Genomic DNA, 14,944 nt, shown 5'->3' with positions numbered 1-14,944 from the left:
CAAGAAGAGAGATTCTCCCCTCCCTCCCCAATTCCCATTGACTATAACTATCCTAATAGGACTCCTCAATGCCATGCTCTGTCAAATGCTGTGTCAGAACTCATTGAACTGGACTGAAGGCCGTGGAATCCCCGACTTGGACAAGGGAACTAAACTCATCTGCACAAACACCTGGAGAAATTTGCATGTAAAGGGATTCCAAAATCCAAACCAAATGGCAGTTAAATAAAAGCAGTTCATAGTTTAAATCAGAAATGATCTCTGGCCTGCTGAGTTCTCTGTGTTAAATCATATAGGGCATTACAGTCTCCTTCCTGGTTTTAACCAAAGCAGGAAAGCTCTGATTGATTGCTGGCTTTGGATTCACTCTAGGGCATGAACATACTACACACATACACACAGTGAATTAAACCAATTCAGTGTCTTGATGTTACCACAGATGGTGGCTGTGATAAACCAAAGCTGTGAATAGCAGGAAACGGGCTGTGGTTTCCTGCCAGTAGTTTGATTGATAACAGTTGAGCAGAACACATTGTCTACGTTGTTACCTTGTTGATTTAAGTCCAGGTGTTTCCCAAAGTTAACCCATTCATTGCCAAGTTTGGAAGAATTGTTTTGAAAGACCCTGATGAAGGTTCCCACCCAGTGTAGTGCTAAGTCATCCAAACAAGAAATTTCCGGGTTTGATCACTCAACAAAGCTGAGTTTAGCCTCAGTTGGATGTATTCATTTGGCTGCAGTGCCCAGGAAAAGAAAATCAGCCTGGGTTACTTGATTGCTACTTAGAGCTCCTGTAGTCTGGTGTGCACATGCCAGCATGGATATGATTTTACTCAATTGTCGAAACCTCAATGATTAAGTGGCCTTGTGACCCTTGTAGTCAGTTGAAAATGAATTGAGACAGTGTGACACAAGGAGGGTGTTTGATCAGTGAAATAAATGAGTTGATTTCACTCTGGCTATTTGTGACATTGAGCAAACTGGACAGACTACAGTGAGTGAATGCTTGAGAACTGATGCTGTTTAAATCCTTTAATCAGTGGCTGAAATGTTCAACTACTAGCTTAAAAATAATTAATACCCTTTTTCTTGTTTATTAGTGTCAGGAAAAAAAGCTCTTTGCCTTTGTCCTTTCTGCCACCATGGGAGGTAGTTGCATTATATTTCCCTAAAACGCTTGCCCATCAATACACAATCTGAGGCACAGTGAATACTTACCTCAGAAATGTGCTCTGGATCTGTCTCTCTGCGTTTTTCAGCTTTAATTCTGTGTGTGAAAAGGGATAGAAAATCTGTACAAAATATCAAAGTAAATTTGGAGAGGTAGTGAAGTGCAGTTTTCAATTTAAATACTGTATAAGTCAAGAAAACTAGGGGAAAATGTGACAATCAAGCCAGTGAACAATTCATGTGGGGCTCATTGTCAGATTCTCATTTAATACAGTTGAGCAAAATTTGAAAATTACTTTATTACTGTGGTATCAATTACTTAGCTGGCAGTAGTCATACATCATGGAAACAGATCCTTCGGCCCAACCAGTCTATGCTGACCATAATGTCAGACTAAACTAGGCCCACCTGTCTGCGCTTAGCCCATATCCCTCCAAACCTTTCCTATTCATGAACTTATCCAAATGTCTTTTAAACATTGTAACTGTACCCGCATCCACCACTTTCTCTGGCAGTTCATTCCACACACGAACTACTGTCTTGTATTTTAAAAAAATGGTTGCCCCTCATGTCCTTTTTAAAATCTTTTTCCTGTCACCTTAAAAATATGCCCCCTAGATTTGTACTCCTCCACTGTTCTGAATAGACCCTTGCTTATTCACCTTATCAATGCCTGTCATGATTTTATAAACCTCTGAACCCCCTATGCTCCAGTGAAAAAACTCCCATCCTATCCAACCTATTTTGTTTTTATATCTCAAACCCTCCTTTTGCGGCAACATTCTGGTAAATCTTTTCTGAACCCTCTCTAATTTAATAATACCCTTCCTAGAACAGACATTAAAATTGTTGAGAGATTCTAGTGAGCAGAGCAGTTATGATCTTGATTTTGTCAAAAGTAATGTTGAATCAATCGATGAGTACAGTCTGTAAGAGCCTCAGTGTGGTAACTGCTCATACATTGCCACATATCCAATCAAAAGCAAAAAACTGGTGTAAGCTAAATAATTACAAAAAGGGCTTTGTGTGACTCCCTGTAAATTATACAGCCTTCAGTTCTATTGTTCCAAAAATCAGATGTTGAGGCGTTTGTACATCATGTCCATAACAGAATGCCTTATAATGTCCCGTGAATAATTTGGGCACATCTCCCTATCCAATTTTACCTAAGAAAACAATATGAAACTTCGAAGTAAGTTCAAGTGTTCAGGAGGAAATTCTTTATTATTGGTTCACCACCCAAAGTAAATTCCAAAATAAAAGCATAACAGGTGCAGAAAGAACAAATCAAAAGACCCTAGTGGAATATTTATGTGCCTGGGGGAACTTAACAAAGCAATTAGGAGAGCAAAGAGGGGCAAGGTAAACACTGACGAGCAAGATTAAGGAGAAATCTAAGAACTTCTACAAATCTATATCAAGGGAAAGGGATTAACCAGGGGAAGAGTAGGGACCAAGGGGGAAATGTGTGTGTGTGGTACTGGAGGACATTGGTGGTGTGTTAAATGTGTACTTCACATGTGTTTTCACTCTGGCATTAAAGGATGTAATACAAATTTTAGAAAGGTGGCCTGTGTGAGGTTGTTGACCAGGTTTTTGTGGGGGGGTGTTCTTAAGAGTGAATAAATCCCCAGATCACGATGAATTGTATCCCAGGCTGCTATGGGAGATGTAGGAGGAAATCACAGGTCTCCTGATCTAAATTTTTAATTCCTCTCTGGCCACAGGAAAAGTGCCAGAGGACTGGAGACCAGTTAATGTTCCTTCTTTAAAGAAGGGTGGTCAAGACAAACCAGGGAATTGTAGACAAGTAAGTGGTAGGGGACCTGTTGGAGAAAATGCAGATGCAGAGAATTAATCCCTATTTATAGAGGCCAAGTTTATTTGAGGATTGTCAGCATGGTTTTGTCTCTGGGACATTATAGCTAACAAATCTGGTTGAATTTTGAGGAGGTGACCAAATGTATAGATGAAGGTAGTGCATTTGATGTAGTTTATATCAATTTCACCAAGGCCTTTGACAAGGTCCCACATGGGAAACTGATAAAGGAGGTAAAAGAACATGCGATAACTTGGCAAGATGGAGCAAAAATTGACTTAAGGGCAGGCAACACAGGGTGGGGAAGAAGGCTGTCTGTGTGACTGGAGATTTGTGACCAGGGTTTTAACAAAGAGATTAGTATTGGGTCTTGTATTCGTGACATACAGAAACAATGTAGATCACAGAAAAGGCCCTTTGGTTCATCGAATCTGTACTGGCAAAACTATGCTAAATCTACACTATCCTGCTTTCTAGCACTAGGTCTACATCTTTGAATATTATAATATTTCAGATGCTCAACTATGTACTTTTTTTTGAGGGATGAACGTACAAAGCAGCAAAGTTAAGGGAAATGGCACACTGACTTTCATTCCTTCTCCTTCATAAAATGCCTAGTATCTGCAGAGAAGAAAAATTGGACTGCTACTTGTGCCAAAAAATACTTGTGGGAATTCCAGTGCAGGCTTTGTTCTTCTCATCCAGTTTGATTTCTCATATGAAGTAATACACAAAGGGTTTATGATTGTTTCCTGGAAGGGCTGTTGTTGAGTTTTCAGTTATTCATTTTAGTGTTGGTAAGAAGCCATTAAATCTTTAGGAGTTTTGGGTCAAATTCCTGATTGGCTTGTCATGTGTTACAGATGGTCTTTTAACACCATAATGGTGCACCATTTGTTTTTCTCACAGTGAACGAATTACATTTTATGAAGACTAGAAGCACAAAGAATTGTATGAGTAAGAATTATCCATTCCTTGGTTCTTGCCAAAGAATAAATCAATTCCTGTTGTTAACCTAAGACATGATTGAATGGATTTAAAGCTTGTCAGTGTGGCTGACTTTTCTGTGAACAAGTTTGACAGGTAGCGACATTCATACCTGATGCATCACTGACTCAAGATGCATCTTCCTGGAAAATCTTATAGTATATGAGCTTAGAAATTCACGATAATCTTGAACTTTGTGAATCAATTGTTCTTTACTGGTTGCCTTGCTGTTATGTAATCAGTGAGGAACAGTCATGGTTCAAATGCAATGTCACCTCATGAATGATATATGTAATTGCGTTGCACAGTCACCTGCCAGACAATCCTGACAATCAGTGTTTATGTGATGGATAGATTTTATATGGCAATCTGAAAATGGCTGGAATGTTTCTTTTCATTCTTGTTAGCTTTAAGCCTAACAGCTGAAGAAAAACTTAAGGTGTGAGCTTGAGTGAAAGCAGTTTCGTGAATTGTAATGCTCAGAATAAGTTTTGTTGTCTCCACACATTAAAAAAACAATCCTTGGATGTGCCACTGGAATTGTGAATACTTGAACTTCAGCAAATGAAGCTGATTCTATAAATGCATGATTGTTAGGATGCGAGTTTTAAAACTCAAATTTAGGAACTTATTCATCAATTTATTGACATTTCTTACTGAAAAGAATCTCTGCCGTTGCATTTGCTTAGAATGAAGGTAAGCTTGGTTGTGCACGAAATGAGCAGTTGAGTTGCATCAGCTCCCTGTAAAGATGAGCAAACTATACATTGTGACATTACAGTACTATCCTGCTTTCCACCATCCATTTCTGAGATTTGATGATGAGGTTCTGATTTCTTTCAAATAGAAATCTATGGACAAGTACTGTAAACTATTTTTTGAAGTCTTAGCCTCTGCTAAACTAGTAGTAGTCTTGAGTCAGGTCATGCATTCATGTCAGTAGAAGTTTAAACCTATATCCTTGCACTGACATTATGGTGCAGTACTGAAGTGCTGTTCTCTCCGAGGTTCCATCATTCAGATATGTTATACTGACACTCTGTCTACACATCCAGGCAGATCAAAAGATCCCATGACACAATTTTGAAAATGAGTTCGGTGTTATTACCTGATGTCCTGAACAATAGTTATCCATCAGCCAGTTCTTTAAAAATGACTCCTCATTTAGCTGTTTGTGTGAACTTGCTGTACTTAAATTGACTGCTATGTTTCTTATTACAATTGAGCTCACATTTCAAAAATACTTCATTGCTTATAAACTGCTTTTGGATATCCTGAGGTTATGAAAGGTGCTAGATTAAAAGATCTTTTTCTGAAGATCCCATAGCATGAATTCCTCACTCTTTTATCTGTATCCTCGCCAATATGCATGCCAAAATCAAATGATCTGGTCATTATCTAAATTGCTGTTTTTGTGAGTTTGTTCTGCACAAATTGGCTGCTGTGATTCCTACATTATAACATTTACTACACACTAAAAGTAGTTAATTGTCTGTAAGACATTTTGGAACCTCCTAAGATTATGATAGATTCGCTACAAATGCAGGCTTTATCGTCCTTGTTGAGTGACAACTTCAATATAATTGCAACTTATTTCTTCACTGAGGGTTGCTGGAGAGATCTGGAACCTACAGTATTTGCACAAAGTCATGTTAAAGCAGCTGCAGTATTGATACATCTCTTCCTGTCCTATGACTGTACAGTGTAAGGATGAGAATATTGGATTTTCATCGCTATTGCCTTGGGAATTCTATTTATGTGCAATTTTTTCTATTCAATTCAAAACAGCACAGGAATAGGCCCTTTGGCCCATCAAGCCTGTGCCAATTCCTAATCCTTATTTAGACTCACTACTTATTGCCAATGTGGGGCTTCTATCCCTCCGTTCATGTAACTATCAAGATACGCCTTAAATGTGCCTGCTTCCACCGCCATTGTGTTCCCACTATCTCTGTGAGAAATTTTCTCCCTATAACATTCCTCCTCCCACCTTGAACCTGTGTTTGCTTATAGTTGACCTTTCTACCCTTGGGAGAAAAGCCTCTGACCCTGTCTGTGCCTCTCAGAATTTTGTAGACCTCTGTCAGCCTCTGTCTTGCCAGTGAAAACAATCCAGTTTATCTAACCTCTCCTCAAAACTAAAACTCTCCACACCGGGTTACATCCTGGTAAACCTTCTCTGCACCCTCTCTAAAGCATCCACATTGTTCTGGTAGTATGGTGATCAGAGCTGCATGTGATATTCCAAATGTGGCCGAACTAAAGTTTCGTAAAGCTGTAACATAACTTCCCAACTTTTGTATTCCATACCCCAGCCCATGAAGGCAAGTATGCTGTATGCCTTCCTGATCACCTTATCCACTGCGTTGCCACTTTCATAGATCTCTGGACCTGTATGTAACTGCTCCAAGGGTTTTGCCATTTATTGTATAATTTGCACTTGAATTTGATCTTTAAAAACGCATTTGCTCGGATTAAACTCCAATTGCCATTTCTTTGCCCAAATCTCCAGTTCATCTATATCCCGCTGTATCCTTTGACAATCCTTCTCTCCATCTGGAGATGGGCACTCATACTTCACATGGTAGTTCTTTTAGAATTGCTTGGAATCTTTGATTGGATTTTGTGGAATCATCATGATACTATCAAAGGGATAGTGAGTGACAGGCATTTCAGGACAGTAAATGAGTAGTTATTTAATTCAATAGTCTCCCCTTATGTTGTAGATGAGAAAAGTGTTGACTGGAGTATCATGGATCTGTAAATATCTCTATTGTCCTATCATCGTTATTGAGGTTTCTCAAGAGATCTTATTGTATAAGTGATCATATTACCGTTATGGGTTATTAAAAAAAGTGGGGAAGAGGTGGGACTAAAGGCAAATTCAAAACTGCTGTAGTGCCTTTTTAAATGATTCAGCTTTATTTAAATGTATAAAATTATTGCAATATCAGTGTTGACCCAAGACATGAAGAATAAGGACCTGTGCTCTGACACTTGGGAAGAGTGCGAAAGAGTGGTTCATGTTTCTGTAGATGAACCCCAGGAAGAATTGGCCTCTTGAGAAAAAGGAAGAAATCTTGCAAGAATTGTGTAATGAAAAGTGTCTTGCATAGTTGTTTATTGTATTCTTTGACCTCTTCAGATCTGATAATTCTCTGTAATATTTTTAATGCTAACTGTTCAAAATTATGTTTTTGGTTCAATCGAAACTGCCTCATTCAGCCTGGTAGCAGAGTCCATCGTTACTAACAAAGTTATGTCAGTTAGTGCTCGAAATACAACATAAATTATGTAGCAACTAATTACACATGATTCTGCAGATTAAAATGGCAGTTGTAAAAGCCCCTAGGCATTAACATCAGGTGATCCTTTAAAATCTTTTGGACCTACCTCTAATTTGCATAATTGCAGATAAGTAGGATGAGGTGGAATAGTTGGAGTTGATAAATACTCAGTCGTTATTCAAAACTAGTGGTTTTCAAATACTGGAACTTGTCTCAAAAATGGGCCAGCTTCAGTGTGTGTTTTACAGCGTAAAACATTTATTATTTAGTGATTTGTTCTCTTCAAAGTGATATCAGCTATTTCCTGTTCAACTGGATTTAAGTTTCTGAACACTCAGTCTCCTTTGTGTATCATGTTCACACCGCTGTCTCACTTCAATGTCTCCTAAACCTCTAGAGTCACTAGTTTTATATTCTGCTGGTAAGTCAAAACATTTGACAGTAAGGATCACTGGGTATAGGTTTGCTCGCTGAGCTGTAGGTTTGATATCCAGACGTTTCATTACCTGGCTAGGTAACATCATCAATGGCGACCTCCAAGTGAAGCGAAGCTGTTGCCTCCTGCTTTCTATTTATATATTTCTCCTGGATGGGGTTCCTGGGGTTTGTGGTGTTGTCACTTCCTGTTCGTTTTCTGAGGGGTTGATAGATGGCATCTAGATCTATGTGTTTGTTAATGGCATTGTGGTTGGAATGCCAGGCCTCTAGGAATTCTCTGGCATGTTTTTGCTTAGCCTGTCCCAGGATAGATGTGTTGTCCCAGTCAAAATGGTGGGTTTTTTTCATCCATGTGTAGGGCTACGAGGGAGAGAGGGTCGTGTCTTTTTGTGGCTACTCCCTCATGGCCCTACACACGGATGAAAAAAAACCCACCATTTCGACTGGGACAACACATCTATCCTGGGACAGGCTAAGCAAAGACATGCCAGAGAATTCCTAGAGGCCTGACACTCCAACCACAACGCCATTAACAAACACATAGATCTAGATGCCATCTATCAACCCCTCAGAAAACGAACAGGAAATGACATCACCACAAACCCCAGGAACCCATCCAGGAGAAAGATATAAATAGAAAGCAGGAGACAACAGCTTCGCTTCACTTGGAGGTCGCCACTGATGATGTTACTTCGCTAGGTAATGAAACGTCTGGATATCAAACCTACAGCTCAGCGAGCACATCTACACCCTAAACCTCAACCTGAGCTACAAACCTTACAGTAAGGATCACGTTTCATATGGGACCAGTGTCATGATGGAGTCAGTTACCACTGTACTTGTTCATTTTCACCCCAGTTCTTCAACCTGAACAAGGGCATCCAGCTTTTATGTTGAGTGAGATTCTCTACTGTTCAGCACTTGCCTTTCATCTTGGGTGAATCAAGGCAATGGCTGGGGAAAAAACTATTTCACTATGGGGAATATCACAAACAAGTATTTTGTTCTTTTGACCAAATATCTAAAGTTCATAAAGTGTACATGAAGGCACAGAATACTGTAGCAATCCTCCCATCCCATCCACCTTCCAAACTCAGCCATTACTTGTGCCCTCGTCAAATCACCAGTTTAATCCTTTTAATTTTCCCCACTTGTACAGTTCAACAAATGAACATCTGAGAACAAGAAAAATTCATTAGGTCAGGCAGTATCTGTGGAGACAAACTGTTAATTAACAATTCAGGTTGATGACCTTTTAGATGTATCGATACATCACTGAAAAAAATGCTGAATGGAGCACTTTGAGAACAAAGGTCTTAAAATCAACATTGGTTACTTTATGGAAGTAATGAGGCCAGTGGGCTGTGATACTGTGGTCACTAGCTCCTGTGAAATGCTTTGACCATATTGGGCATGCCCTCAGAGTTGCCATGAAATATAAATTTGCCTTGCTTGTTGAGCTCCTTTAAGAATGAGAAGAAAAGCTTTATCCATTATATAAGCTAAGGTAAAGTCACAAAGTCATAGAGATGTACAGCATGGAAACAGACCCTTTAGACCAACCCGTCCATGCCGACCAGATATCCCAACCCAATCTAGTCCCACCTGCCAGCACCCAGCCCATATCCCTCCAAACCTTTCCTATTCATATACCCATCCAAATGCCTTTTAAATGTTGCAATTGTACCAGCCTCCACCACTTCCTCTGGCAGCTCATTCCATACACATACCAACCCTTTCAAGTTTCACAACATCCTTCCAATAGGAAGGAGACCAGAATTGCATGCAGTATTCCAACAGTGTCCTGTACAGCCACAACATGACCTCCCAACTCCTGTACTCAATATTCTGACCAATAAAGGAAAGCATACCAAACTCCTCCTTCACTGTCCTATCTACCTGCGACTCCATTTTCAAGGAGCTATGCACCTGCACTCCAAGGTCTCTTTGTTCAGCAACACTTCCTAGGACCTTACCATTAAGTGTATAAGTCCTGCTAAGATTTGCTTTCCCCAAAATGCAGCACCTCGCATTTATCTGAATTAAACTCCATCTGCCACTTCTCAGCCCATTGGCCTGTCTGATCAAGATCTGAGGTAACCTTCTTCGCTGTCCATTACACCTCCAATTTTGGTGTCATCTGCAAATTTAGTGACTGTACCTCTTCTGCTCGCATCCAAATCATTTATGTAGATGTCAAAAAGTAGTGGACCCAGCACCGATCCTTGTGGCACTCCACTGGTCACAGGCCTCCAGTCTGAAAAACAACCCTCCACTTTTGAGCCAGTTCTGTATCCAAATGGCTAGTTCTCCCAATATTCCGTGCGATCAAACCTTGCTAACCAGTCCCCCATGGGGAATCTTGTTGAACGCCTTTACTGAAGTCCATATAGATCACATCTACCACTCTACCCTCATCAATCCTCTTTATTACTACTTCAAAAATGGTTAGGTTATTACACAGCTACTATTGAAAATTACTCAGTAAAATATGAAAATTAAAGAATAAAACAAAGATCTGTAGGTGCAGGAAATCTGAAACAAAAACATTTGAGCAAGCTCAGCAGGCCTGGCAGCATTTGTGGAGAAAAAAACAGAAATTTTCTCTGCACAGATACAATGCCAGACTGGCTGAGTTTCTCCAGCTGTTTATATTTTTGAAAAAGTAGTAATTATTAGCTGAATTGCACATACAAATATTAAAAATAATTCAGTTAAAGATGCTTAAAGAGCATGAGAGACAGGAACAGGAGGAGGCTATTTGGCCACTCAAAACTGCTCAGTCATTCAGATCAGATTTCTCTGTTTTGAGATGAAGGAGCTGAAAACTTGAACTCAGAATTCATCTGTGTGGTTGTCTTTGTAGCCGTTTAGTTAGTTGTTTCTCCCAAAAGTAGACTAAGCAGAAAAGATTCTGGATGGGAGTGAAGGTCCTTTTTTATTTTGCTTTTACAGCACTATAAGTTCTATCGCTTTGTAGCCTGGTTGAATACAGCGGTCCTTTCCCTAGTTTGTCTTTAGAATTCATCTGTGTGGTTGTCTTTGTCTTTGTAGCCGTTTAGTTAGTTGTTTCTCCCAAAAGTAGACTAAGCAGAAAAGATTCAGGATGGGAGTGAAGGTCCTTTTTTATTTTGCTTTTACAGCACTATAAGTTCTATCGCTTTGTAGCCTGGTTGAATACAGCGGTCCTTTCCCTAGTTTGTCTTTTCTACCTCCCTGCTGTGAACTCTGAACTCCGAGAGAGTTAGTGAGTTTGCAATTCTGAAAAGAGAGCCATCTAAAGTCTGAGTAAAACCAAAGCAAAAAGCTGCTCTTTAAATTTCAATTAATCCATTGTTCCACGAGGTGAAGAAGATAATTATGTTGGAATTCCTCTGGTGTCCTTACACTCTCCTGTTCTCTCAGAAGTTTTGAATTCTTACACATTTTAGGAGGATCCATTGTGTTGTCCAAAGATTCATCAAATTCTAAATGTCTCCCTTTGTGACTGAAGCTGCGATAACAACACAGATTCACAACTTACTTGGATAATATAGGTTTTGATTTGCCAACTTTCAAAACTTAATTCACAGGATAGATTATGTTTTTTCAGATTGCAGATTTTAAAGTGGAAATATTATTTCCAAGAGTTTCATTTCCACAAATCAGAACTGCACAGTCATGACCGATAAGGTGGAGGTGATAGTGTTGGAGTGGGGTGGACAAAGTTGGAAGTCACGACATTAGGTTATAGTCCAAAAGGTACATTTGAAATTACAAGATTTTGGAGCACTGCTCCTTCATTAGGTGAAGCCACTACAGTTGACAAAGGAGCAGTGCTCCAAAAACTTGTGATTTCAAAGAAATCTGTTGGATTAAACCTGGTGTTGTGTGACTTCTGACTTCGATCACAGTTGAGACAATTTCATTGGATAGAAATTTCTATTATAGAGTAGTGTAAGTAGTTTGTGCTAGCTGTTTCTTTGTGGAAGCTGTCCTGGGTGGACTTAGAACTAATTGGACTGTTTATTTATATTCTGAATCCCAGGCTCACCTTCAATATTTGAATGGGTTTGGAAACCATGATTCTGCACATTTGAGCTCCTCGTATTGATTATCAGCCTCCAAGGCCTCCTTACTGGGCTACAGATTTGCCACAAGCAAGCAACTAGGACTTGTGCACAACACTTGGAATGAGCCTTCTCAACTGATTCTGCACAGTTAGTGTATTTTCATTAGCCAGTTAGTGATTGTAGCTAATGATTGGCTCCTGTTCCTGTGATGGTCCCATGTGGGCTGACAGGCGAGGCTGAGCTCTTCTTTTATATACCAGGCTGCCAGAGAGATGGGAACATGATTTCAACCTTTGAATGTGAAATTGATGCCAAATCTGTTCATTGAGAGTCATTTTATTGTCACCTTTGTTCTTCAAATTGAAAATGTTCATCTTTTTTGACCTTGGTAGTTCTTTAAGTAAAAATCCAACCCATTAATTGAAACTAGAGCTGTTTTGCAGATGTGGAGTGGGCAAGTTACAACCTCAGAAAAGTGGAAGTGTTCATAACACTGGCTGGTATGTTCTAAGGGCATCTGTTATCAGGATGGCCTTCCACTACATGTAACACTGAGTGTGATGACGCTTGTGGGGTATTTTCATAACATTTAAAGTACTGTTGTGGAAAATAGCTTTCCTCTCCCGATTGCTGATGCCTGTTGAAAGCATGAGACTTGATTTTCTGTGAAGATAGGCTGAAATTTAGCTGTGGTATTTATAAAATGCTGGCACTCTAAGGCTTAAATGTGAAAGAATAGCTACCTGGTTATAATACTGCAGGCTGCTGGCACACGTGTATTGTCCAACAAATTTGAGAAGGAAACGTGGGAAAAAATATATAATTTGGCAGCATGCTGACACAAATGGGAAACTGTTTCGAGTACAGACTTTGACTCTTCACAAACATGTATAGAAGATTCCAAAGACATTGTGGCCGTGTCTGAGACTGGATTGGAACTGAACTGGCTACTTTGAGGTGATACCACAGTGCTGCCCTTAGATCTGGACCAGATCCTGGCAAGTTAGCAAGTAACTGAAAGGGAGACACAACATAGTACAGATTAGGAATCTCAAGGAAGCATTTGGCATTGAGTTTTGCTTCGAAGCTAAACCTGGCTCTCATTTTCATAGTGTTTCCTGATTCCAATGAATTTAATGAATGAATAATTAACAAGTATGCATTTTATTAGCTATTCGTAGAACTGGGTCAAGCCCTGGTTAATTGCTTCTTCCATTTGAAGCGATGGTTAAATATTTAATGCAATGGCTGGGCAAGGTGCAGATCCAGAGCCAAATAGACTGGTAACCACTGAGTGGCATTCTTGGTTCTCTTTTCATCATTATTTTTATTGTAAATTATTACCTTAACCCTGCTTCGGATATGATCTTAATGTTTAAATAGGAGATTGATTACTTGTTTTTTTTGCCTGTGTTGAGATTTGTTGCACTTGATACGTTTCCACAGCACAGATCAGGTCATTTGGACCACTGGCTCTCTGCCAGTGCTTATGGTCCTCATGAGGTTGTTTCAGTCAGAGTCTTGAAAAGAGAAAGGTGAAGAGTTGTTGTGTTGCACTTTCTCAATACAACATGATATTCAGATTAGAGGAAGATGTTCAATGCCCTATTCCTCAAGACTGGGCTGCTATAGATGTTTTTAAGCAGTGAAAATGCATAAAATAGCAAAACAGGGTGAGAGCTTCACAAAAAGCTATACTGGTTGCTGTGAGTTTATGTCAGAACTTTTAATTTTCATCCTAGAGAGCTCTGACCTTGTTGGCTCACACCATTCTGAAGTTGGAGTTGGCAGATTCTCATTGTTATGAAATTCACTGAAATAAATTGTTGTTTTCTTTGCAGGACTGTGGCAGCTGAAGTCAGAAAGCAAGTGTCCAGCCAGTATAGCAGCTCACCGCAGCTATCCAAGAAACGCAGTGGTTCCCATCAGTTGGTGAGTGTACAGCTGTTACAACATAACCTGATGATAAAAGAGTGTTCCAGATTATTGTTAGGCAGAAAGAGAAAAATGTTAGAGTCAGCTGTGCCAGTAGGAAAGTGCAACAACAAACGCAGGCCTCCCCGATTGGCTAGCAACAACCACACATTCAGAACTTAGAATCATAGAGATGTCCAGCATGGAAACAGACCCTTTGGTCCAACCCATCCATGCCGACGAGATATCCCAACCCAATCTACTTCCACCTGCCAGCATCTGACCCATATCCCTCCAAACCCTTCCTATTCATATACCCATCCAAATGCCTCTTAAATGTTGCAATTGTACCAGTCTCCAACACATCCTCTGGCAGCTCATTCCATACATGTACCACCCTCTGCGTGAAAAAGTTGCCCCTTAGGTCTCTTTTTTATCTTTCCCTCTCACCCTAACCCTATGCCCTCTAGTTCTGGACTCCCCGACCCCAGGGAAAAGATTTTGCCTATTTATCCTATCCATGGCCCTCATAATTCTGTAAACCTCTATAAGGTCACCCCACAGCCTCCGACGCTCCGGGAAAACAGCCCCAGCCTGTTCAGCCGCTCCCTGTAGCTCAGATCCTCCAAACCTGGCAACATCCTTGTAAATGTTTTCTGAACCCTTTCAAGTTTCACAACATCTTTCTGATAAGAAGGAGACCAGAATTGCACGCAATATTCCAACAGTGGCCTAACTAATGTCCTGTACAGCCACAACATGACCTTCCAACTCCTGTACCCAGTACTCTGACCAATAAAGGAAAGCATACCAAACGCCTTCTTCACTATCCTACCTACCTGCGACTCCACTTTGAAGGAGCTATGCACCTGCACTCCAAGGTCTCTTTGTTCAGCAACACTCCTTAGGACCTTACCGTTAAGTGTACACGTCCTGCTAAGATTTGCTTTCCCAAAATGCAGCACCTCTCACTTATCTGAATTAAACTCCATCTGCCACTTCTCAGCCCATTGGCCCATCTGGTCCAGATCCGATTGTAATCTGTGGTAACCCTCTTCGCTGTCCACTACACCTCCAATTTTGGTGTCATCTGCAAACTTACTAACTGTACCTCTTATGCTTGCAACCAAATCAATTTATGTAGGTGACAAAAAGTAGAGGGCCCAGCACCGATCCTTGTGGCACTCCACTGGTCACAGGCCTCCAGTCTGAAAAACAACCCTCCACCACCACCCTCTGTCTTCTACCTTCGAGCCAGTTCTGTATCCAAATGGCTA

At 40.2% G+C, this 14,944-nt stretch overlaps 1 protein-coding gene across 8 annotated transcripts in view; it reads left to right on the top strand.

Annotated features, from left to right (window-relative positions):
• LOC122552212 (dedicator of cytokinesis protein 7-like) overlaps positions 1 to 14,944 on the top strand; it is a 177,635-nt gene that overhangs the window by 27,682 nt on the left and 135,009 nt on the right. For all 8 annotated transcript variants that reach the window (XM_043694839.1, XM_043694843.1, XM_043694838.1 and 5 more), the window contains exon 2: positions 13,595 to 13,685. In XM_043694839.1, coding sequence (XP_043550774.1) covers positions 13,595 to 13,685 — 91 coding nt within the window. The remainder of the gene's footprint in view (positions 1 to 13,594; positions 13,686 to 14,944) is intronic.

The sequence above is a fragment of the Chiloscyllium plagiosum genome, chromosome 8, assembly GCF_004010195.1.
Source record: "Chiloscyllium plagiosum isolate BGI_BamShark_2017 chromosome 8, ASM401019v2, whole genome shotgun sequence".
Lineage (NCBI taxonomy): Eukaryota > Metazoa > Chordata > Chondrichthyes > Orectolobiformes > Hemiscylliidae > Chiloscyllium > Chiloscyllium plagiosum.
Note: the sequence above shows the minus strand (reverse complement) of the source record. Positions and strands in the feature narration are given on the sequence as shown.